A 22858-nucleotide genomic window follows, 5' to 3' on the forward strand; every position below is an offset into this window, starting at 1 on the left:
TTCTGCATTTAGATGGTGATATTAAAAATAATTTGACATGAACTCTTGAATGTGTCATGACAGAATTTGAAAAAATAGACATTACCGGGAGTCCATTTTTCTGGTTGTTTACAGTCCTAATTAAGCAAAAAAAAAGAGAAATAAAAACTAGTAAATGAAATGTATATGTAGAGCATCCACTGCCATCAGTGTCCTGTAAATGTCTCTGGGTTTTATCACCTGAATGTGCAGCTTTGGTTTTCCATTATGAAACCACAGTGAATTAGAATAGATTATACATACAGTACTGTGCAAAGGTTTTAGGCAGGTGTGTACAGAATGCTGCAAAGTAAGAAGTGTTAATAGTTTATTTTGGCAACTAACAAAATGCAAAGTGCCTGAACAAAGGAGAAATCTAAAATCGAGTGAATATTTGGTATGAGCGCCCTTTGGCTTCAAAACAGCATCAATTCTTCTACGTAAACTTGGAAAAAGCCAAGGATTTCGTAGGATTATTGTCAAGTGTAAGATTAACCAGCTCTATCAAACAAGTGATAATGATCACTATTTTCATATGTAGGCTGGAATACAGACATTAATTGAAAAAAAAGAAACCATTGTGTAGATGGCTTGAAACTGTCTGAGGAATAGCCCCACCTGCTACAAAGGTGAGGTTGTGGAAGACAGTTTCATGCCACAGGTCATACACCCCGGCAAGACTGGATATGGTGTGGAATTCCATGCTATGCATGCTGGGAGAATAATTCCGCCTGTGTGAAAGGTCCCCATTGAGGTCTTTACATGCAGTAGACAAAATATTGCAAGCTGTGTTCTGGGAACACATCAGACCTCCTGGAACCACAAAAACTGACTTTCTGGGAAACTGAAAATGCACTTTTTTCAATCTGGTCCTTATGGATTAATATATATATATGAGAATGAGAAATTCTGGACCATATTGACAAGAATATCTCATATCCCGGGCTGTATGCACCAAGGGACCACACCGCTCTATGCCCAGGGCTCTGCATTGTTAATAAAGGACTATCCCCTCTCCCTCCATAAAAGCCTTCCCGGTTAGGGATTATTCTCTCTCCCGTCCCTTTCTTTTTCTTACAATTCCCTTTTCTGCTCTTAGAATTATGTCTACTTGACTGTTCCATAGAAAATTGATTTGAACTATAGCCAGTGTCTTGTTATATATGAATATATGCACTGTACTCATCCCAGCAACGTGACGGATGCCACAACAATGGCGCACATCGCTTAGAAAAGGGATTTTAGACAATTGAAAGTGTCAGCTGTGCATTATCTGTTCTCTTGCTTTGGCCATCTTTTTTCTGTATGTATCTAAAAATGTCTTTTTCAATACAAAAAAGTTTTTAAAAGAAAAAGTATTTAGTGGAACACTGCTTCACATAAACATAGTCAAGACTTGTCCACCTTCTTCTAACGCCTCCACTGCCTCTGCCTCTCTCCTCCTCCGAACAGCTCTCTGTTTCTCTTCTAGTCGCTGCTTCTCCACATTTGCTTCATCCCATTTGCCATTCTCCATTAATCGCTGGTCTGGCCGATGGCGGCTATCTGTGGGGGCGGTGTGGTCATCGGGTTCATTTAGTGTAAGGGCAAGTTCAGAGAAGAAATACATATTTTCTGCATTCTCACTGTAAAACAATAAAAAACTGTTTGGGTTTGACAAAGATATAAGAAGAAATCTAAGATTTGATGTTTGGAATTCCTTCTAATGTGTCACTTAAAGGTTGTTCAGTGAGTAACATTCTTATAAACTCAGGGAATGCTGTAAAATAATAATATTCACCCATTTATTTCCCCCACTACGCTCCCCACATGCCTACGGGGCAGATAAGTATGTGCTGTCATACTGCAACGGCACGAGGTCTCCTAGGCAAAGATTTCAAAGGAGGTTGGAGTTTCCAGATGTGCTATTGAGGCTCTTTTGAAGAAGCACAAAGAAACAAGCAACATTGAGGACCATAGACTCAGTGGTCGGCCAAGGAAATGTGGAGCAGCAGATGAAAGATACATCATGCTTGCTTCTCTTAGAAATCGGAAGATGCTCAGCAGTGCCAACAGCTCAGAACCAGCAGAAACTACTGAGACTACTTTTAGGAGAAGTGTGGCCAGTAGTGGTCTATATGAAAGAATTTCAGCCAAAAACCCATACCTTCAGCATATAAAAAGGCCAAGCGACTCAACTATGCACAAAAACATAAGAAATGGGGTGCAGAAAAATGTCAGCAGGTGTTCTGGACTGATGAGTCAAAATGTGAACTATGTGGCTGTAGCAGAAGGCAGTTTGTTTTCCGAAGGGATGGAGAGCGATATGAGTGTCTGCAGGCAGCAGTGAAGCATGATGGATATATGAGTGTCTGCAGACAACAGTGAAGCATGGTGGAGGTTTTTTTTTCCAAGTTTGGGGCTGTTTTACAACAATGCTGAGAAATACAGGCAGATACTTATCCATCATACAATACTACCAGGGAGGAGTCTGCAGCAGGACAACAACCCCAATCATCCAGCCAATGTCATTAAGTACTATCCTCAGTGTAAAAAAGAACAAGAAGTCCTGGCAGTGATGATTTGGCCCCCACAGAGACCTAATTGCAACATCATCGAGTCTATTTGAGACATAGAAGGATTTAAGCTAGCCAACAGAAGATCTATGGTTAGTTATCCAAGATGTTTGGAACAACCTCCCTGCTGAGTTCTTTCAAAAACTGTGTGCAAGTGCACCAAGAAGAACGGATGTTGTTTTGAAGACCAAGGGCAGTCACATTAAATACGGATTTAATTTAGATTTCCCTTTTGTTCATTCACTTTGCATTTTGTTAAATTGACAACAAAACTAATAAACTTCTATTTTTAAGAGCATTCTTTCTTTGCAGATTTTTTTTTCACCCCTGCCTAAAACTTTTGCACAGTACTGAATATTAGTAGATGACAGTGGAATTAAGGAGTGAGGGAGGGGTGGGGGTGGGGGGGGGGGTGTTGTAGGAGGGAAGTATCCGTGAGCTTGGACCACCAGCAATATACTAAAGGAGTATCAAGTAGTCTCTTGTAGTTTAATTTGAGTATTCTGCTAAATCTGGGTTCATCATAAACCAACAACAAAAGAAGTGCACAAAAATGCTATATTAAAACAACATTAGATGAAGACAAAAGCATCTATGCCGAAACGCAAGTCAGGGCTGATGCCATGGTGTGAGGCACCCTAGACTATTGACTTAATTATTTCTCTCATTATAATTGTGCATTTATCCTATTTTTTTTATATATGCTGCTTTATTAGTTTGCACCTGCACTTTAATTGCTATTCTATATATACCCTCTTGTGGGTAAAATATTTGTCTTGTGATTCTTCACCCGTGGCTCAGGGTTTTTCCTATGGCGACTCGTCTTTTTAAGATGCTTTTTCCTGAAAAACACTCTTAAATCGCTGCCGGTTGCGATTTTCATGCGCGATAGATGACAATAGGAGTTTCTATTGTTAAAAAATGCATCACATCGCACAAACATCACAAGTTTGTGCAGTGCAATACAATGGAGGCTCCATAGGGTAACATGGGCGAGAAGAAAGAAAAAATAAATAAATAGTGAAATGCAGAAGGATAGGGCAGGCAACGATTTCCAAATCTTGCAACATCTCATGAGAGAAAACATTGCAAATTGGAATGAAGTCATTGAAAAGCATAGGTTTTATAATTCTGCATTTTTTCGCACTCTCACATCGATTTTCTTGCCACTGTGTAGGCAGCCTTAATGTGTTTACAATAAAATATTGTTTTAATATGGCATTCTTTTGTTGTTGGTTTATACGTGTTTGTCCAATTACGCCGGTTTGACGCTACCTTATTGTTATCAGATTCCTGTGGTGGTTTTGTGTTCCGCTATATTTTATATAGGTCATAAATCTGGATTCATGTTAACTAACAGTTTAGGATAAATAAATGGCAAAAGGTAATAATGCTGATTATTCAACCATAAGAGCAGCTTAACACCACTGTTCAGTTATACTGTTTTTACTGTCAAATATGCACCATTACCCCATACAGTATTCTAAAAGAAGAGAATTTTCTCTCAGTTTCTATAAATCTTATTGAGTACATCAGTAAAGGAGTAAGAGTACAGGATAAGACATTTTTACTGTATCTTAAGTACTGGTCACATCACTTACAATAACAGCCTCCAGGCTGCATATGAACATTAATGTGTCTGATATTCAGGAGATGCAAAGTACATTTTAGAACTGTGGCTAGACTAAGACCTCATGCACACAACAAAGCCACGCACAGACCCTGTACAACGGGACACAGAGACCCTAGGGCAGAGGTGTAGCTGGGGAAGGGGGTTCAGGAGGGGCATGTGCCCCAGGTGAAATGAGGAGGTGGCACTAGATCAGCCTGCAGTCAAAAGATGGAATCAGATGATTGCTTCAGAAGAAGAAACATCTTTAGTGCTAAAGAACCTATGATGTGATGTTTAGGTTGCCAGTCACATGTGCAGGAGGGTTGTTAGAGAATCCGAAGGACTTTTGATAATGTCATGAGCATGTGATCAGTCACACAAGTAGGAAACGTCAGACTCCAGGCTGTACTGTGGAGGAGGTTCTTGCAGTCTTTTCTACAGTACAAGAAATAAAGATACTTATGTGCAGATGATAGGTCTAACACTGTGTGTAGGGCACAAAAGAGGATTATTACTATGTGGGAGAAGGAGGGAGAACATAAATCTTGAGGATTGTGCCCCTGATCTTTTAAGACCCCAGCAATACCCCCACCTGCTGGTGCTGTACAGATGCATCACTTCAGATCATGTTCACATGGATAGCACATCTTCAAAGGGTTTATGCCACCTTGTGACGTAAAAAGGTTGGATATTTTTTCACAAATGGGTATTTGTGCAAAAATGTATGACTTTTCCGCTTTTTGCACTGGCCCTGCAAATTTCGAAAAAAGTGGGTGGGGCTTGTCAGAGGGGTGTGATTTATGTATAATTTATGCTAGAAGTGGCGTAAATTGTACCAGAAATATACACCAGGTTGGACTTGGCGTACATTTATGAGAAGGCGCATGGAGGAACCAGAATGTGCCCAATACATGTATACAGTGCACTGTGCGCCAGGGGAAATCTTACTAAGCCCAGCAGAATAGCCAAAGAAAGCCAGTGATGCAGTAGAAGCTTACAGATGGAATGGGTTATTACAGAGCTGTGAGACCTCTATGTGCCGCTGCATGAGGGCATCGTATCTTATCATTGAAAGAATGGGGGAATTTATTAAAGTTGCAAATTATGGCATACACCATATTTGCCACATTTCAAGAATGTCGAGATATGTGGGTGGAGCCTCTGCAAACTGACAGATTTACTATTTATTACATCAGAAACGGGTGCATTTTACAGCGCAAATCTATGCTTGCATGTGTTGGCAAATAGCACTTTTTTCTTATAGATCCCAGAGAAAAAAAATATTATTTACCTACATAGCAGCCTACAGGCATCCTATTATGGATTTGTACAACACGGATCTGTACTGAGGCAGTGTGCATGAGGTCTAGCGTACGCAACATTATATCCTTACCAATACCGAATAAAGTATAATAACTAAAGCAGTTGGAACTATGCCTTGAAATTAAACTATTTTCGATAACTACTCATTAATAGCCCAGGCTTATAAGGCAGTGCTGTCCTTTGGGGGTAACATTGCACCCTGTTCTACGTAGAACATGGACAGAATTACCTAGCAGAAGAGGGCTGAGATCTTTGGAAAAGTATCAATAAAAGTGCACTAGTCAATTAAAAAATAAAGCAATGTTATTACACAGTGATCTTATTTGTAACCAAATACCGGACCCATCACTTAGTGTACAAAGTTTTCAAGAACTGTACAAATGGCCGCTATCATCAGAGTTTTTGATTTGCTCGTTGCCCATAATTAAAAGCATATTATAATTTGTTAACAAGAATATGCATCTAATGTACATAAATAAATAATATCGCTAAGAGTACCTTCATTTACTAAGCTTTAAGATTGTACTTGTAAAAGATTGACTTCAGAACTAGAGGAAAACCCTTATAGAACAAAGCCCAATTATATATATATTTATATCTTTATACATTTATGTATATACGTGTACATATAGCAAATGTTAAAATAAACAGCAATAAAATAAATATTCTTATTTTCCAACTCTTATTAGTTGATAAAAAAAGAAATTCCACTGTTGTAAAACAAAAATCTTTAGAAAATCCGCTTCAGATCCCTGTTCCCCTTCTTATTTTCCCGCTCGGATGTGGTTATTTTGGCGTGTATTTTGGTTTGTATTTCTGCTTGGTTCACATTGGAAGTCGGCCCATGCCGCCTGTTCCTGAGCGTTGAAGAGTCTTAGCCTGGTCTGTGCAGCCCCCTCATGGAGGACAGCGAGATCTGGAAGCTTTTGCTGTCCCAGCCTCTGTCAGAAAATATCAGGGCATTTGGACCAGTCTTGCTTTTCCTTGGACTCCCAGTATCCTCCTTTATAGACACACATGAGCTCATTGGTGCGTGGATCAACCTTCCTCTCAAACCACAATGGCTGATATCCTTCATAGTCATTACCTGCAAAAGTGAATGGAATAGGACATTTTACACAGAATGCTATAAAACAAATGTGTGCAGATATATATATATATCAAAATACTTTTGTGTAACTATAATAGATCAGGAATGCTATCTTTTCTCCTTAGGGAGAGCACCTAGAAAGTGAGTGAATGAGGAGACTTATGAAGCCATTTATGCTTCTCTGGGTAGTATGCAAATAAGGGAGGTGCAACAATACCTCTACAGTGCCACCTATTGGAAGGCAGCATTCCAGCAAGTCAATGTTAGACTCTTTATACAAGCCTTGTAACAATGACTGGGAATTGAAAGCCCCTGGCGCTACAGAGGTATTGTTGTATATCCCTCATTTGAATAATAGGTGACACATAAATACATAATAGCAAGCAGTAAGAACTGGCATTTGGAACAACTGTATTCATCACAGGCATCCTGGAAACATCCAATAGAATGACCACCATATACTCAGCATAGTTGCACTAGTAGTGGCAAAATAATGGATGCAATTATGTTTATCAAGCAGCATCCCAGAGTGTGAATTTGGATCCTATTAAGCTTCTCCTCAGACAGTATTTAGTAGACGTAAGGGAGAGCAAATGTTATAAACACCATATATATTCACTCTTTGCTCACTAGAGTTCTGTCTTTTACACCTCATACCCAACACTTTCCAGCCTTGGAATCTTTATGGGTACATTCACATGGATGGAAATAGCCCCCAGGACATACCACAAGCTATGGAAAATTAGGACTGTGGATTATGTTGCGAAATTCCATAGCTCTGCGTCGTGCTGTGCATACTGGAAGAATAATTCTGCCCGTGTGAAAGGTCCCTATTGAGGCCTTAACTTGCAGCAGACAAAATTTTGCAAGCTGTATCCTGGGAACCCATAAAACCTAACAATGCATAGCCAAAGTTGATCAGTTTATAGATTAAAAGTGTTAACTTTCTGGGAAACCGGAAGCACACAATTTTTTAAATCTGGTCCCTTTGGATTAAATTTGGACATCTTCCAGAAACGGCCCGTTTATAGACTATTAAAACTGATATATATATACACACACGAGAATGAGAAATTCTGGACTATATTAACAAGGATATCTCATATCCCGGGCTGTATGCACCCAGGGATCGCCCGCACCTCTCTATGCCCAGGGCTCTGCATTGTTAATAAAGGACTACCCCCTCTCCCTCCATAAAAGCCTTCCCAGTTGGGGATTATCCTCTCTCCCGTCCCTTTCTTTTTCTTACAATTCCCTTTTCTGCTCTTTGAATTATGTCTACTTGACTGTTCCATAGAAAATTGATTTGAACTATAGCCAGTGTCTTGTTATATATGAATATATGCACTGTACTCATCCCAGCAACGTGACGGATGCCACAACAATGGCGCACATCGCTTAGAAAAGGGATTTTAGACAATTGAAAGCGTCAGCTGTGCATTATCTGTTCTCTTGCTTTGGCCGGCTGTTTTTCTGTATATATCTGAAAATGTCTTTCTCAATACAAAAAAGTTTTTAAAAGAAAAAGCATTTAGTGGAACACTGCTTCACATAAACATAGTCAAGACTTGTCCACCTTCTTCTAAAGCCTCCACTGCCTCTGCCTCTCTCCTCCTCCGAACAGCTCTCTGTTTCTCTTCTAGCCGCTGCTTCTCCACATTAGCTTCATCCCATTTGCCATTCTCCATTAATCGCTGGTCTGGCCGATGGCGGCTATCTGTGGGGGCGGTGTGGTCATCGGGTTCATTTAGTGTAAGGGCAAGTTCAGAGAAGAAATACATATTTTCTGCATTCTCACTGTAAAAAAAAAAAAGAAAGGAACTGTTTTGGTTTATCAAAGATATAAGAAGAAATCCAGACTCTGATGTTTGTAATTCCTTCTAATGTGTCACTTAAAGGTTGTTCAGCGAGTACCTTTTTTTTTCTAACTCAGGAAATTCTGTAAAATAATAACTCCAACTAACTTATTTCCCTCACCACCATGGTCCCCGCATGCTACCTAAGCACATGAGCACTGCAGTCAGTCACTGGCCCCAGCCGTACCAACACTGAGGACAGTGATTGACCACAGCAGTCACATGCTTAGATGGCACCATAGAAAAAGAAGATTGGATGTCAGTATATCATCACCATAAGTTAGTTGTGTCAGGAAATACCCCCAGTGATATTTCGACTCAACACACAGGCCTTTTAAAAGCCCTGAGTGCCAAATCTCCTTTTTCTATGGTGCTACTGATGGATGGATGAGGGTTGATTCTCCATGGACAGACTGTTGCACTCACTAACATGTGGGACAAGTGTCCTCTCCTCAATATAGCTCTTCATGAATGTGCTTGGATGGCACGTGATCAGCTGCTCGAAGATAGGCAGGACCAGAGCGGCAAGGGCATTGAACAGCTGAGTATGGGCTTGTTTATTATTTTATAGTATCTCCTGAGCTTCTAAGAATTTTCTTAATCACTGCACAACCCCATTAAGCCAGAATATTTAATAATCGGGCATTTCAAAGTTCCTACTGATGCTAGAATAAAGGGACTCTGTCATCAGATTCATGCTGCTCGAAGTACAGGCGGTCGTGGCCCACCCCGTGACTCGGGGCTCAGTTCACAGTTAAGTGTATTTATTTTGAAAGACATTTCAGAACACAACTCCCATAGAGGCAACAGGCATCCCCCCGGGATCATGCTGCCCTTGGTTCGGGCAGCATGAACCTGATGACAGCATCTCTTTAAATGAATTGCATGTAAATAAAAATATATTTTTGTTGAATCACATTAATTTATATAAACACATCTGTGTCTAATAAGAAACATTAGTTTTTTTGCATCAAATGATCCAGGACCTACTTCTAGAATGCTCTGATGGTGCAATTTATTTGCATGACAACACACACAGTTATTACAGTTATCATGTGTTCCCCACGATGTAATGTTTACAGGCTGCAGTAGCCTGTGTACAGGTAGTGACAGGCTGCTGAAGCCAAATACAGAGTTCAGCTCTTGAGTGCTATGTGTGTGATTGGCTGCAGCAGCTTGTGACGTCCCATACAGGCCGATTGCAGCCTATAAGCTTACACCGGGCACAAAGGACCGAGCAGCGATGGAGATATAAAGAGTTAGGAAAAGTGATTTGCTATATTGTTGCATGGGGAACATGGTTTTGAGAAAAAAAAAACACATCTTGGACAACCCTTTTAAAGAAACTGGTATTAGCAGAGGTATGTATTTTACACTTCTGTAAGCAAACTTTGCTGTGATTTAAGGCCCATATAGACCCAATGTTTCTCGCTCAAAATTCTCTCAAAGCCGTCTTTTGAGCAAGAATCTTTGGGTCTAAATGTCCGGACATCGTGCAGTTTTCGTGCATGAGTTGTTCCTCACTCAATTCTAGTTTTCTTGAATTGAGCGATGAACTCTTATCAGCGGTACAGGCTGTTCTCACAGTCAGCAGCGCTGATAAGATTCTTACAGCCTGTGTCCCTCTGGTAGTTCACAGCGGGACACGAACTGTAATCGCGGAGAACAATAGAGCTGTTTGCTTATGCAGAACAGCTGTATTGATCGCTGAGCAATAGCGGCGGTGTCCTGCTCCGCCTGCATAGCTCTTTAGTAGCTACTTAGCTACTATAGACTATGCAGAGATGATCGCTCAAAACTGTCACTCAAACTGTTGTTTGAACGATCATCTGTCAGTGCAAATGGGGTCTTGTGAGTGGCTTTCTTACAAATGTAAATTGCTCTACAAAAACCCAGAATGGTTATTTCTAATGTAGAAAAGAGCCTTTTGTGGCATCAATGCTCATTGAGCTCTCTCTGCATGCAGGTAAGTCAATTCATTTGTAGAATTAGAAAAGTACTGATCTAACCCAATGCCGCAAAAATCAATAATACATGTTTGTTTCTTCTTAGTGCAAACTAATAATTCAGATTTTATAAGAGGAAAGAGAAAGCAGCCTACATTCTAATAAAGCAATGGGGAAGAATGTAACTGGATATAACTAGCGAGACAGATAAAGCAATAGAGAAGAATGTAACTGCATATAACTAGCGAGACAGATAAAGCAATGGAGAAGAATGTAACTGGATATAACTAGTGAGACAGCTAAAGCAATGGAGAAGAATGTAACTGCATATAACTAGCGAGACAGATAAAACAATGGGGAAGAATGTAACTGGATATAACTAGCGAGACAGATAAAGCAATAGAGAAGAATGTAACTGCATATAACTAGCGAGACAGATAAAGCAATGGAGAAGAATGTAACTGGATATAACTAGCGAGACAGATAAAGCAATAGAGAAGAATGTAACTGCATATAACTAGTGAGACAGATAAAACAATGGGGAAGAATGTAACTGGATATAACTAGCGAGACAGATAAAGCAATAGAGAAGAATGTAACTGCATATAACTAGTGAGACAGATAAAACAATGGGGAAGAATGTAACTGGATATAACTAGCGAGACAGATAAAGCAATAGAGAAGAATGTAACTGCATATAACTAGCGAGACAGATAAAGCAATGGAGAAGAATGTAACTGGATATAACTAGCGAGACAGATAAAGCAATAGAGAAGAATGTAACTGCATATAACTAGCGAGACAGATAAAGCAATGGAGAAGAATGTAAATGGATATAACTAGTGAGACAGCTAAAGCAATGGAGAAGAATGTAAATGGATATAACCAGCGAGACAGATAAAGCGATGGAGAAGAATGTAACTGCATATAACTAGTGAGACAGATAAAACAATGGGGAAGAATGTAAATGGATATAACTAGTGAGACAGCTAAAGCAATGGAGAAGAATGTAACTGGATATAACTAGTGAGACAGATAAAGCGATGGAGAAGAATGTAACTGCATATAACTAGCGAGACAGATAAAACAATGGGGAAGAATGCAACTGGATATAACTAGTGAGACAGCTAAAGCGATGGAGAAGAATGTAACTGCATATAACTAGCGAGACAGATAAAACAATGGGGAAGAATGCAACTGGATATAACTAGTGAGACAGATAAAGCGATGGAGAAGAATGTAACTGCATATAACTAGCGAGACAGCTAGTTATATGCAGTTCCTGAAACACACACTTCGACTTCAGAACAGAACACGTTGAGGGTTGTGCCAACTAGACAAAGAGGGGCTCTCAGATCAGGCATGCTCATATATTGCAGTCTTTCAATATAAAGGGTTTCCAAGACTTAAAGAGGTTGTACCAAAATTACAAGTTATCCCCTATCTACAGGATAGGGATTAACTTGCTGATCGGCGGGGGTCTCACCAATCTCGAGAACTGAGGCCCAAGTCCCCTAGATTGGAAGCTACTCCTTAGGCCTTAGTCAGACGGGCGTTTTTTCGCGTGATTTGCGGATCGCATGATGGATGCGCATCAGCAAATCGCGTGACCGGTGCGCGCAAGTCGCCCGCAAATCGCCCGAAAATCTGCTCCTAGCCGCGTTTCATTAGAAACGGGCCGGAGCTGTCCAGCGCATTGCATTCAATGGGGACGGCAATAGAGCCGCCTCCATTTAAAGCAATGCGCTGCGGGCGAGCCCGGGATGAATGGTCGGTAAGGGCTTAAATATATAAGCCCTTCCCTGCAATTCATCCTAAAATGTGTTAAAATAAAAAAAAATTGTATACTCACCTTCTCCCGGCAGCCGGAGCTCCGCGCGGCCGTCCTGCAGTGGGTGTGAAGGGGGTGTGAGTCAGACCTGCCCCCTGATTGGCTCAGCGCTGAGAGGCAGCAGTCACTCACCCATTCATGAATTCATGAATGGGTGTGTGAGTGAAACCGGCCTCTGATTGGTCAGGGCTGTGACCAATCAGAGGCAGATCATTCAGCAGGCGGGGATTTTAACGCCCCGCCGGCTGAATAGTGCCGAGAAGCAGTTCAGGAGAACTGACAGCGGCCGCGGCTGGACTCCGGCTGCAGCGGAAAGGTGAGTATACAATTTTTTTTTATTTTAACACATTTTAGGATGAATTGCAGGGAAGGGCTTATATATTTAACCCCTTCCCGACAATTCACCCCGCGCACGTCGGCAGCCCATTGCTTTCAATGGAGCGGCTGTATTGCCGCTCCATTGAATTCAATGGGCAAACATCGTTCTTCTCTGCCACAGCTGTTACAGCTGTGGCAGAGAAGAATGATTTGTCTTCTATATGTTCTCAATGGGGTCGGCGCTGCTGCCGCCGGCCCCGTTGAGTGCACGTACAGAAGAGAACAGGAATCGCAGATCGCAGATAGGTGCGATCTGCGATTTTTTGTTCTATAATTTATCGGACGAGCGCATAAAAAGCGCTCATGTGTCCGATACCATTGCAAAGCAATGGTTTTATAAAATCGCCGGACGCATGCGCATGCGCAAATCGCGGCTAAAAACGCCCGTCTGACTAAGGCCTTATAGAGTGGTTCTCTATTTTAGCTCAAGAGGGGAACCTTACACTATGATGTCCATATGCCATAATAGGGCATATGAACAGTGGTTATCCTCTCAGGTCAACCCCTTTAGGCCATCATCGATGTTAAATTGGCAGGAGGCTGACCACTGGGAACCCAAAGATAAACTAAATGGAGCTTCTACTAGCAGCATATCCACCTTGTTGTCTTATTCTCTGCATAGCAGTACTAGACACAGCTGCCCATACAAAAAAGCAGTTGTGCCTGTGTGAACAATGAAGGGATATGATGCTTGCTAGAATGCTGCAGTTCATAAAATCCTCTGATTGGTGAGGGTCCTGCTGGTTTGACCATAGAAATCAGCGTATCGACAGGGCAGCTTGATTTCGAGAACAGGCTTAGTTGGGGTAACCACATTAATATAAATACACTTGTCTGATCGTACGATAATGTACCAAGAATTTGGCCTTATAAGGACTGGAAATCGCACAGACATTTTTAGACATTGTACAATAAAAGACGTTAAATACATTCACCCAAAATTAAAAATCAATATTACTGTACTGCCATCTCAGTCTGGCGAGAGGCGTACTGTACTATTCCTCAATGGGATTCTATGAAAAATGTCCAATCCTCCTCCATATTTTTTTTGCATTTTTATATATATTTTTTTTTCTTGAATTACAATTTTATTTGTTGATTTTCGAAATCCATCTTTTCTCTGGCGCTTCCTCCATATTATCGTTATCCCCAATCCTCCTCTATGATCATTACTTTATCTCATGTGGACCCAGAATTATTAAGCTATACATGTTGTTGAGACTTACGGGAGGGCATATTTTTTCCAGAGCAGCTTTGGAGGGAGGGTCTGGTAAACAGTCTTTTGTTTCCCTTCAGCATTGCCATTGCCTTGACTACTTTGCACAATCTTTGCACATTCCATCTTTTCATCCCATGTTCCAGATAGGACATAATGTGCTTTCCCATTTGCATCTGACACAACTCCAGTGACCTATAAGAGAGAATTATTGTACTGTTCCAATAAAGTACTTCACATAGGTTGATGAGTGTAGGCTCAAGGGAAAGCAAATCTCTTAAGTGCTAAAATTCTTAAAAACTAAATAAATTAATGTATAAATATTCACTCTTACAAAACAATATTTAATAAAGAAGTCTTTGGCACCAGTCTGTGGGGTTAGTTCTTCATCAGCTTTGCAAATTGGGATACTACAAGTATTTTCCTATTATTTTTCATGTAACTATTCAAGATGCATAGATAGTGCCCCAAATTCTTAGCTGGATTGAAGGAGATGTGTAGCTTGAAGCTTCAGGGCCCTAATACCAGGTGTGTAGCCAGGTGGGGCTGGTGCCCCGGGCGCATGTCCATACATCTGATGCATGCACGGCTGGCAGAGATCAAGGGAGAGAGGGCCAAAGTTGTAATCTCTCTAATATGGATGACAGTACTCAGGAGCCCTGCTCGCTCAGTCTTCTTGTTGCTCACTTTGAACTGTGTGACCAAGAAGTGAGCATGGAGCTGGAGCAGCTGTATGTAGAGGAGGAAAACCAGTAGTGTATGTGGGGTTGTTGGCGAGAGCAGGGTAGAGGCTGACCAGATTAGCAGGGAACTTGCAGTAGGACCAGCTTCACACTGATGTATTTGCACATCCAATACGCAGAGAATAGAACCCAGTGATTTCAATAGGTTAGTTCACATACACTTACTTTGGCATACACATTTCGGCTGTGCAAAAAAAGAGAACATTCGTTTTTCTGCGTATTTGCAAACCAAAGGTCCCCATAGAAGTCAATTAGGGGTGCTTAAGGGCAAGATAATAACAGGCAAAGTTACCCCACAACATATCCTAGGACTGAAGTCCCTTTTTATGTTATAGCCTCATTCAGGGTGCGTTATTATGTAGCAGAAATACTGCGGATACATGTCAATATCAAAAATCGCATCAAAATTCGTACTATTGGCCTGCGTTCACACAGAGCGGAATTGCCGCGGAATTTCCATGCAGAAAGTCCGCACGGCTACTCCGCCTGCGGCTTCTAATCCCGGGATTAGCCAGCAAAGTGGACAAGATTCTGCAAAAATCTCCTCCACACACTGCAGCAAAGCTGCACGAAAACTGATATGCAGTACGGAATTCAATTCTGCAGCATGTCAATTCTATATTTTTTCTCTCTATGGGGAGAGAAAGCCGCAGCAGAATGCCAACGGCGAAACTGCTCCAAAACCCACAGCTAAAGTTGGCGGGTTTTGAAGCTGCGCTTATCCCATGGAAATCTCAGTTTTTCGGTGCGGTCATTCCACGAGATTTCCTTCCCATGTGACCCCAGACTTGGTGTGGATTTTGACTGGTATTCAGCTGCGAACCCGCAGCTGATGTGAACCTGCAACACTGCTCCTCTCGCCTCTTACTGAGCCCTCACTGCAGTGCACATCATTCACAGGCAACCGCTATGGAGTGCCAACGGTCAGGTGATGTGCCCACTTCCACGTTTCCTAACCAGCAACGGTGCTTTGTAATGGTTGCTGGATGAGGGATGCCCGCTGCAGTGAGGGCTCAGTATGATGAGAGAGGAGCAGTGTTGCAGGTTCAAATCATCTGCGGGCATGGAATTTGACGATGTTTGCCGTGGATCGTTGGCATTTCCACTACATGTGAACGCACCCTCAGAAATTGCTAACATCTCTCTGTGCTGCTGTATTACTGATACATATTAATGCACCGGTAATGGCAGCAACACAGCAACTTGCCAACAGTAATGTAGCAGCACAGCAACATTATATTACCAGTGATGGACTACAAAACCCAGAGAGGTTATCAAAATTGAGGTTATTCACTTTAGAAAAAAAGATGTCTGAGGGGCGACCTAATAACGATGTATAAATACATCAGGGGACAATACAGAGATCTCTCCCATCATCTATTTACACTCAGGATTGTGACTGTAACAAGGGGGCATCCTCTACATCTAGAGAAAAGAAGGTTTCATCACCAACATAGAAGGGGGTTCTTTATTGTAAGAGCAGTGAGACTGTGGAACTCTCTGCCTGAGGACGTGGTGATGGCGAACTCACTAAAAGAGCACAAGAGGGGCCTGGACACCTTTCTTTAGTGTAATAATATTACATGTTGGGGGCGTGGCCTGGCTATGGAGGAGTGAGGACACGTTTCTCCTCGGCTCCGTCTTCATACCCAGAGAAAACCAACAAAAATGGCACACAAAAACAATAAAACGGGCAATAGGAGGAAGAAATCGCTGAGGAGCAACACCCACCTACCAGACGGCCCGACTCCAGCGGGCATCCAGCGGTTCTTCCCCGGCCAGAGGCGTCCCGAGGAAGAGGAATCCCAGCCTGGCATGGCGGCCGCGGCACACCAAGGCTCACCGCAGACGGCGCAGCGGGAGGACCCCCCACCACCTGCACGGAGCATGGCAGCGGCGGGAAACGGGGCGGCAGGAGAAGCAGAGAGCCGGGATCCCCCCCCTGCGCAGAGCGGGTCCCCTACGCCAGCGCTGCCGGCAGGGCAAGACTTACCAGCGGGGACGCCGGCGGAGATCCCTCCCGACGGCTCCGTGACAGCGGAGGAGCTCCCGATGACGTGGGACGGTGCAGGGAGGAGGCGGATGCGCTCCTCGGCGCCGCCGGAGCGCCCAGCGGAGGTGAGCGGGGGCCCAGCGGAGGTGAGCGGGGAGCGGCGGTCTCATGGCCCCACGCCGTCCAAGATGGCGGCCGCAGCGGGGCACACGTGGGCAGAGGCTCCAGAGGAGAGCGGGAGCCAGAGCAGAGGGAGCGCTGAGGCATTCACGGACACCCCCAACAGAGATCCACAAACCCCAGTAGCAAGAGCTAATCCAGACTCCCCCAGTCATACTCAGAAAGCTCCTCCGGGCAGTAACATAAACATCCCTCTTGGAGGTACTGAGGTTGCTCTTACTGGCAGTAACAAGATTGCTCCTCCTGGCAGTAACAAGATTGCTCCTCCTGGCAGTAACAAGATTGCTCCTCCTGGCAGTAACAAGATTGCTCCTCCTGGCAGTAACAAGATTGCTCCTCCTGGCAGTAACAAGATTGCTCCTCCTGGCAGTAACAGGATTGCTCCTCCTGGCAGTAACAGGATTGCTCCTCCTGGCAGTAACAAGATTGCTCCTCCCGGCAGTAACAAGATTGCTCCTCCCGGCAGTAACAAGATTGCTCCTCCCGGCAGTAACATGATCGCTCCTCCCGGCAGTAACATGATCGCTCCTCCCGGCAGTAACATGATTGCTCCTCCTGGCAGTAACATGATTGCTCCTCCTGGCAGTAACATGATTGCTCCTCCTGGCAGTAACATAATTGCTCCTCTTGGCAGTAACATAATTGCTCCTCCTGGCAGTAACAAGATCGCTCCTCCTGGCAGTAACATGATCGCTCCTCCTGGCAGTAACATAAACATCCCTCTTGGAGGTGCTGAGGTTGCTCTTCCTGGCAGTAACATGATTGCTCCTCCTGGCAGTAACATAATTGCTCCTCTTGGCAGTAACATGATCGCTCCTCCTGGCAGTAACATGATCGCTCCTCCTGGCAGTAACATGATCGCTCTTCATGGCAGTGACTTGATTGCGCCTCCTGGCAGTGACTTGATTGCGCCTCCTGGCAGTGACTTGATTGCGCCTCCTGGCAGTGACTTGATTGCGCCTCCTGGCAGTGACTTGATTGCGCCTCCTGGCAGTGACTTGATTGCGCCTCCTGGCAGTGACTTGATTGCGCCTCCTGGCAGTAATGAAAAGGCTTCTCCTGGCAGCAACACAACCACCCCACCCAGCATGATTGTAACTGCCCCACATGGTGGCAACTGGTTTGCTCCTCCCGGCAACATTATGAGCGCTCCTGCCGGCAATATCATGAGCATTCCTTCCTGCAGTAACACGAACGCCACTCCCGACAGGAGGAGGAGCGCTCCTCCAGGCAGCAAGACGAGCGTCCTCCCCGGCAGCAAGACGAGCGGCCCTCCAGGCAGTAACAACAGCGCTCCTCCCGGCAGTAACAACAGCGCTCCTCCCGGCAGTAACAACAGCGCTCCTCCCGGCAGTAACAAGAGCGCTCCCCCCGGCAGTAACAAGAGCGCTCCCCCCGGCAGTAACAAGAGAGCCCCCCCCGGCAGTAACAAGAGCGCTCCTCCACAGTCTGCCAACATAGACTGTACAAACACAGCTGCCTACCCACCATCTAGAGAGTCTGCAGGCACCTCGGCGCTCACAGACATTGGAGCCCTCAGCGCACATATACTGGCGATCCCAACAAAAGCAGACATGGAAGCGTATATTGCAAGGCTTGAAAATACTTACAAAACAGAAGTGGCAGCGGTGCGAGAAGAAGTGCAACAGGTAGATACGAGAGTCGCCACAGTGGAGACATCCCTGACAGAACTGGCGACCAAAGTGAACGCTCAAGAAGCCTTATTACAGACCCAAGCCCTCCAATTACAATACCTGACGGACTCGCTGGACGATGTGGAGAATAGAGGGAGAAGGAACAACATCAGAGTCCGGGGCATACCGGAAACAATAGAACCACAACACCTGGAAGACACTCTTCGCCACCTCTTTAACTTCATCCTAGAGGTCCCGCCGGACACCCCGCTGGAGCTGGATCGCGCTCACAGATCGCTAGGCCCTAGAGCAACAGACCCAGATCGGCCACGGGACATTATCTGCCGGGTCCATAAATATAGAGTGAAGGAAGCCATAATGAAGAGGGCATGGGAGACCGGCCCCATACAATTCCAAGGCAGGCCCGTACAGCTGCTCCCAGACCTATCACGACTCACTTTGATGAAGAGAAAATCCCTGCGCCCCCTATTGGATATCATGCGCCAGCACAATATGGCCTACACCTGGGGATTCCCCTTCCGTCTGCAAGTCCGACATGCGGGCCGCCTAATAGTACTGCGAAACCCAGAAGATCTTGCCAACTTCAGCGTGGCTTTGGACATTCCTATGCCGATTATTCAAGACTGGCCCTGTCTGCCCTTGCCTCCTGGGGGAGGGGCCCCACGACCACAAAGAGAGAATTGGGGAAGAAGAAGAGGGGATGGAACAGGCCGACGTCGCAGATCCCGTAGTCCCCTAGCCAGATAAAGGACACTCCTAAACCTATAAACCCTAGACCTCAAAGAGACAGGAGAATTGAAGAAACCCGTGACTCCACCTGAAATGGCGCATCTCCCACCGCCAAGCAAGCAGCATCCACAACGAGAGAAGAGTTCCAGATCGACCCTCACCTTGCCAGTCTTCTTTCTCCCTCCTCCCCTCCTTCCCCTCTCTCTCCTGCTCCTTTTTCTCCCATCCATATAGACTTTCCAATAGCAAGGAGCAGCGGCCTGCAATGTTCCTCACATCGTGGAGGGGATGGAGAATGGAGAAGGGAGGAACCCAGCACACAAGAGTTTCCAAGCCTCGACACCCAGCAACGGGAGGAGGAGAGAGACTTGGCATCACCACACCAGAAACCGGCGAGGGTAACGTCCGGATGGACAACCTACACAATGCACATACACAGATAGCGTTAGGCTTACTAGCGGTGGGAACACGTAGGCGCAACACAAATGATAGGTGGACATGGGGGTCGGTAGGCTAGATTTCTCAACCTGTTATGATAGTTAAACGTTCATGGTTATGTCCTCTGCCCATTAAAGCCATTTAGCTAGAAAATATAGTGCCATATACAGATAACTTCCCATAACATAACATTTCTCTGGGGTGAGGGAGAGCTCCGCCCAATAGAAAGCCCGCTACCCACTAGACCCCAGCGTCCATTAAAAACCGGACGCTAGCTAAATACAGAGCTGCCCTATACCCTCTCTTTAAGGTAGTTGTTCTCATCTGACATACTACCTCTACTAATCTTTCTTTCACCCTCCCCTCTTACTAATTCTTCCTCTACTTCGTAGGTACTAGTTGACCTCCTTATTTAGGAGCAAATCGTTGTTAAGTGTTTGTCTCGTCTTTTTGTTTGTTTTTCGGTTTTGTTTTGTACGACCCTTCCCCCTCCTTTCTTTAACAACATGGGACCACTCAAACTTAGTTCACTAAATATTCGGGGATTTAATGTTCCCCAGAAAAGATCACAGGTCTTATACCAGCTGCACAAGCAGAGGGTCCAAGTGGCACTATTTCAAGAGACACATTTTAAAGTGGGACACGTCCCTGCCATACGGGATAGGTATTACTCGCATTGGTTCCACAGCGCCAACCCCGACAGCCGGGCGGGTGGGGTTTCCATCGCGATACATAGGTCCCTAGCTCACCACCTCATAGAAACCAAAACAGACCCTCAGGGACGATATGTCCTCATTAAAGTGAAAATAGGAACCACTAAAATCACAATCGCAAACTGGTATGCACCAAACCAACAGCAGGCAGTAGCTAACCAGGCCTTCTTGAAGGTAGTGGCAGAGTTCGCAGAGGGGGTTGTCGTGGCTGGAGGGGACTACAATATGACTTTAAACCCAGAAATAGACTCCTCGGCGAACAGAGGCAATGTTCCCCCTGGGCAACTACGGACCTTTAAGAACGCAGCGCATGCACTCCAGCTGGTGGATGTGTGGCGTATCCTGCATCCACAGGATAGGGACTACACCTTCTTCTCACATCCACATAATTCCTACAGTCGCATAGACTACTTTCTTATGGGACACCATGCCCTGTCATGGCAACCTACGGCCACAATAGGGGATATGGTGTGGTCGGACCACGCTCCTGTATTCCTGACCCTAACCTTACCAGATCAAACAGACCGCCAGTGGACGTGGAGGTTGAATGACAACCTCCTGAAAGATAGCGTATGTGAAGCAGAAGTTAAAGAACAGATTGAAACATTTCTTGCGACACATGCCACAGACACCACTTCAGCTCCTATACAATGGGAGGCACTGAAGTGCGTCCTGAGGGGTACTCTAATAAAACATGGCTCTCGGCTCAAAAAAGAAAGAGCCACTACTATTACTAAACTCCTTAAACAGATCCACACCTTAGAGTCTGCGCATAAAAAAACCCTCTCGCCAGATACCCTGGCAGATCTGGTTCGGGTCAGGAAGGAGCTAAAATCAAAATTAGACCAGGCCTATACCCATCTAAGAAACCAACACAAGCGCTTTCATTATGAGTATTCTAATAAAGCGGGCAAACCCCTGTCCCGTCTGATCCACCCGAGGGCCACACAGACATTTATTCCACGAATCAAAAACGCGACGGGCACTGATACATATAATCCTACGGAAATCCTGGATATATTTCAGAAATACTATTCCCAGCTCTATAATCTTAAGGGACAATTCGCGGATATGAACGAAAATTTACTAAAAGACCGAATTTCCAAATACGTAGCAGAAACAGCCCTGCCGCTACTGGACCCCGACCACAGTGACGCATTGGAAAGGGATATCACAGCGGAGGAGATAGAGGAGGTTATCAAAAGCACCCCTGCGGGGAAGAGCCCAGGGCCCGACGGTTTTACCCCCGCCTTTTACAAATTTCTTAGACAGCAGCTCGCCCCTTTTCTAGCCAGGGCATTCTCTACGGTCTCCCAGGAGTCCCCTTTCCCGCAACAGGCCCTTGAGGCACATATAAGTGTAATTCCGAAACCAGGAAAAGACCCCACAGTTTCCACTAACTATAGGCCGATCTCACTGATCAACGTGGACATAAAGATTTATGCCAAGGTCCTGGCCAACAGGCTTTCTCCGCATCTCCCGAGCATTGTACACACGGACCAGGTGGGCTTCGTCAGGGGGAGAGAAGCCAGAGATAATGTAATAAAAACCCTGCTCCTTGTGGCTAGGGCTCGAGACGGTGATGCCCCAATGTGTTTGTTGTCGGTAGATGCGGAGAAAGCCTTTGACAGAGTTCATTGGGGGTTTCTTGAGGCAGCCCTCAGGCAGATAGGGCTGGGTCCTAAATTTTTGTCCAGAACACTAGCTCTTTACACTTGCCCCACGGCCAGGGTTAGGATAAATGGCACACTATCCTCCCCCATCAATATCAGGAACGGGACCAGGCAGGGCTGCCCCCTGTCTCCTCTGCTGTACGTCTTAGTGATGGAGCATCTAGCAACAGCAATTAGAAATAATCCGAACATCAATGGACTGACAGTGGGAGGGACCCAGTATAAAGCGGCCTTATACGCCGACGACATACTGCTATATATCACACAACCCCGCATCACTCTGCCCTCCTTGATCGATGAATTCGAAAAATTTGGCCACCTATCTAATTTTAAAATAAACTATAGCAAAACTGAAGCACTAAATATATCCTTAGGCCCAGAAACAAAAAAACATATAATAGAAGACTTTCCCTTTAAGTGGCAACAAGAGGCTATAAAGTATTTAGGAATACATATTCCATCGGATTACTCCAAGCTGTTCTCCATGAACTACTCTACCCTACTGGATCGCACTCTTAAAGACCTGACCGCCTATTCCACCAGAGTTTTGTCATGGTTCGGGAGGATACAAACCATTAAAATGGATGTCCTACCCCGATTCTTATATATCTTCCAAGCTATCCCTATAACGGTACCCCAAATATTTTTTAACAAACTGAAGTCCGCACTTATCAGATTCGTGTGGGGGGGGCAAAGACCACGAGTAAGCACGCGCACGTTATCGTACCCCAAATCAAAAGGAGGAACTGGTTTACCTGACTTCAAGAACTATCATACGGCGGCGATTCTTACACACCTGCTAGACTGGCACTATCACACCAACAACAAACAATGGATAGCACTGGAACAAACAGACAGTACAATCCCTCTGAGGCTACTCCCATGGGTAAAAAAAGAGGATAGGGCCCA

At 44.6% G+C, this 22858-nt stretch overlaps 1 protein-coding gene across 1 annotated transcript in view; it reads right to left on the minus strand.

Annotated features, from left to right (window-relative positions):
• Positions 1–4123: 4123 nt before the first annotated feature.
• OSBP2 (oxysterol binding protein 2) overlaps positions 4124–22858 on the minus strand; it is a 244883-nt gene continuing 226148 nt past the window's right edge. The window contains exons 12-14 of the mRNA XM_066603181.1: positions 13836–14020; positions 8175–8395; positions 4124–6595 (exon numbers count right to left, since the gene is read on the minus strand). Coding sequence (XP_066459278.1) covers positions 6453–6595; positions 8175–8395; positions 13836–14020 — 549 coding nt within the window. The 3' untranslated portion in view covers positions 4124–6452. The remainder of the gene's footprint in view (positions 6596–8174; positions 8396–13835; positions 14021–22858) is intronic.

This window comes from Eleutherodactylus coqui, chromosome 5 (assembly GCF_035609145.1).
Source record: "Eleutherodactylus coqui strain aEleCoq1 chromosome 5, aEleCoq1.hap1, whole genome shotgun sequence".
Lineage (NCBI taxonomy): Eukaryota > Metazoa > Chordata > Amphibia > Anura > Eleutherodactylidae > Eleutherodactylus > Eleutherodactylus coqui.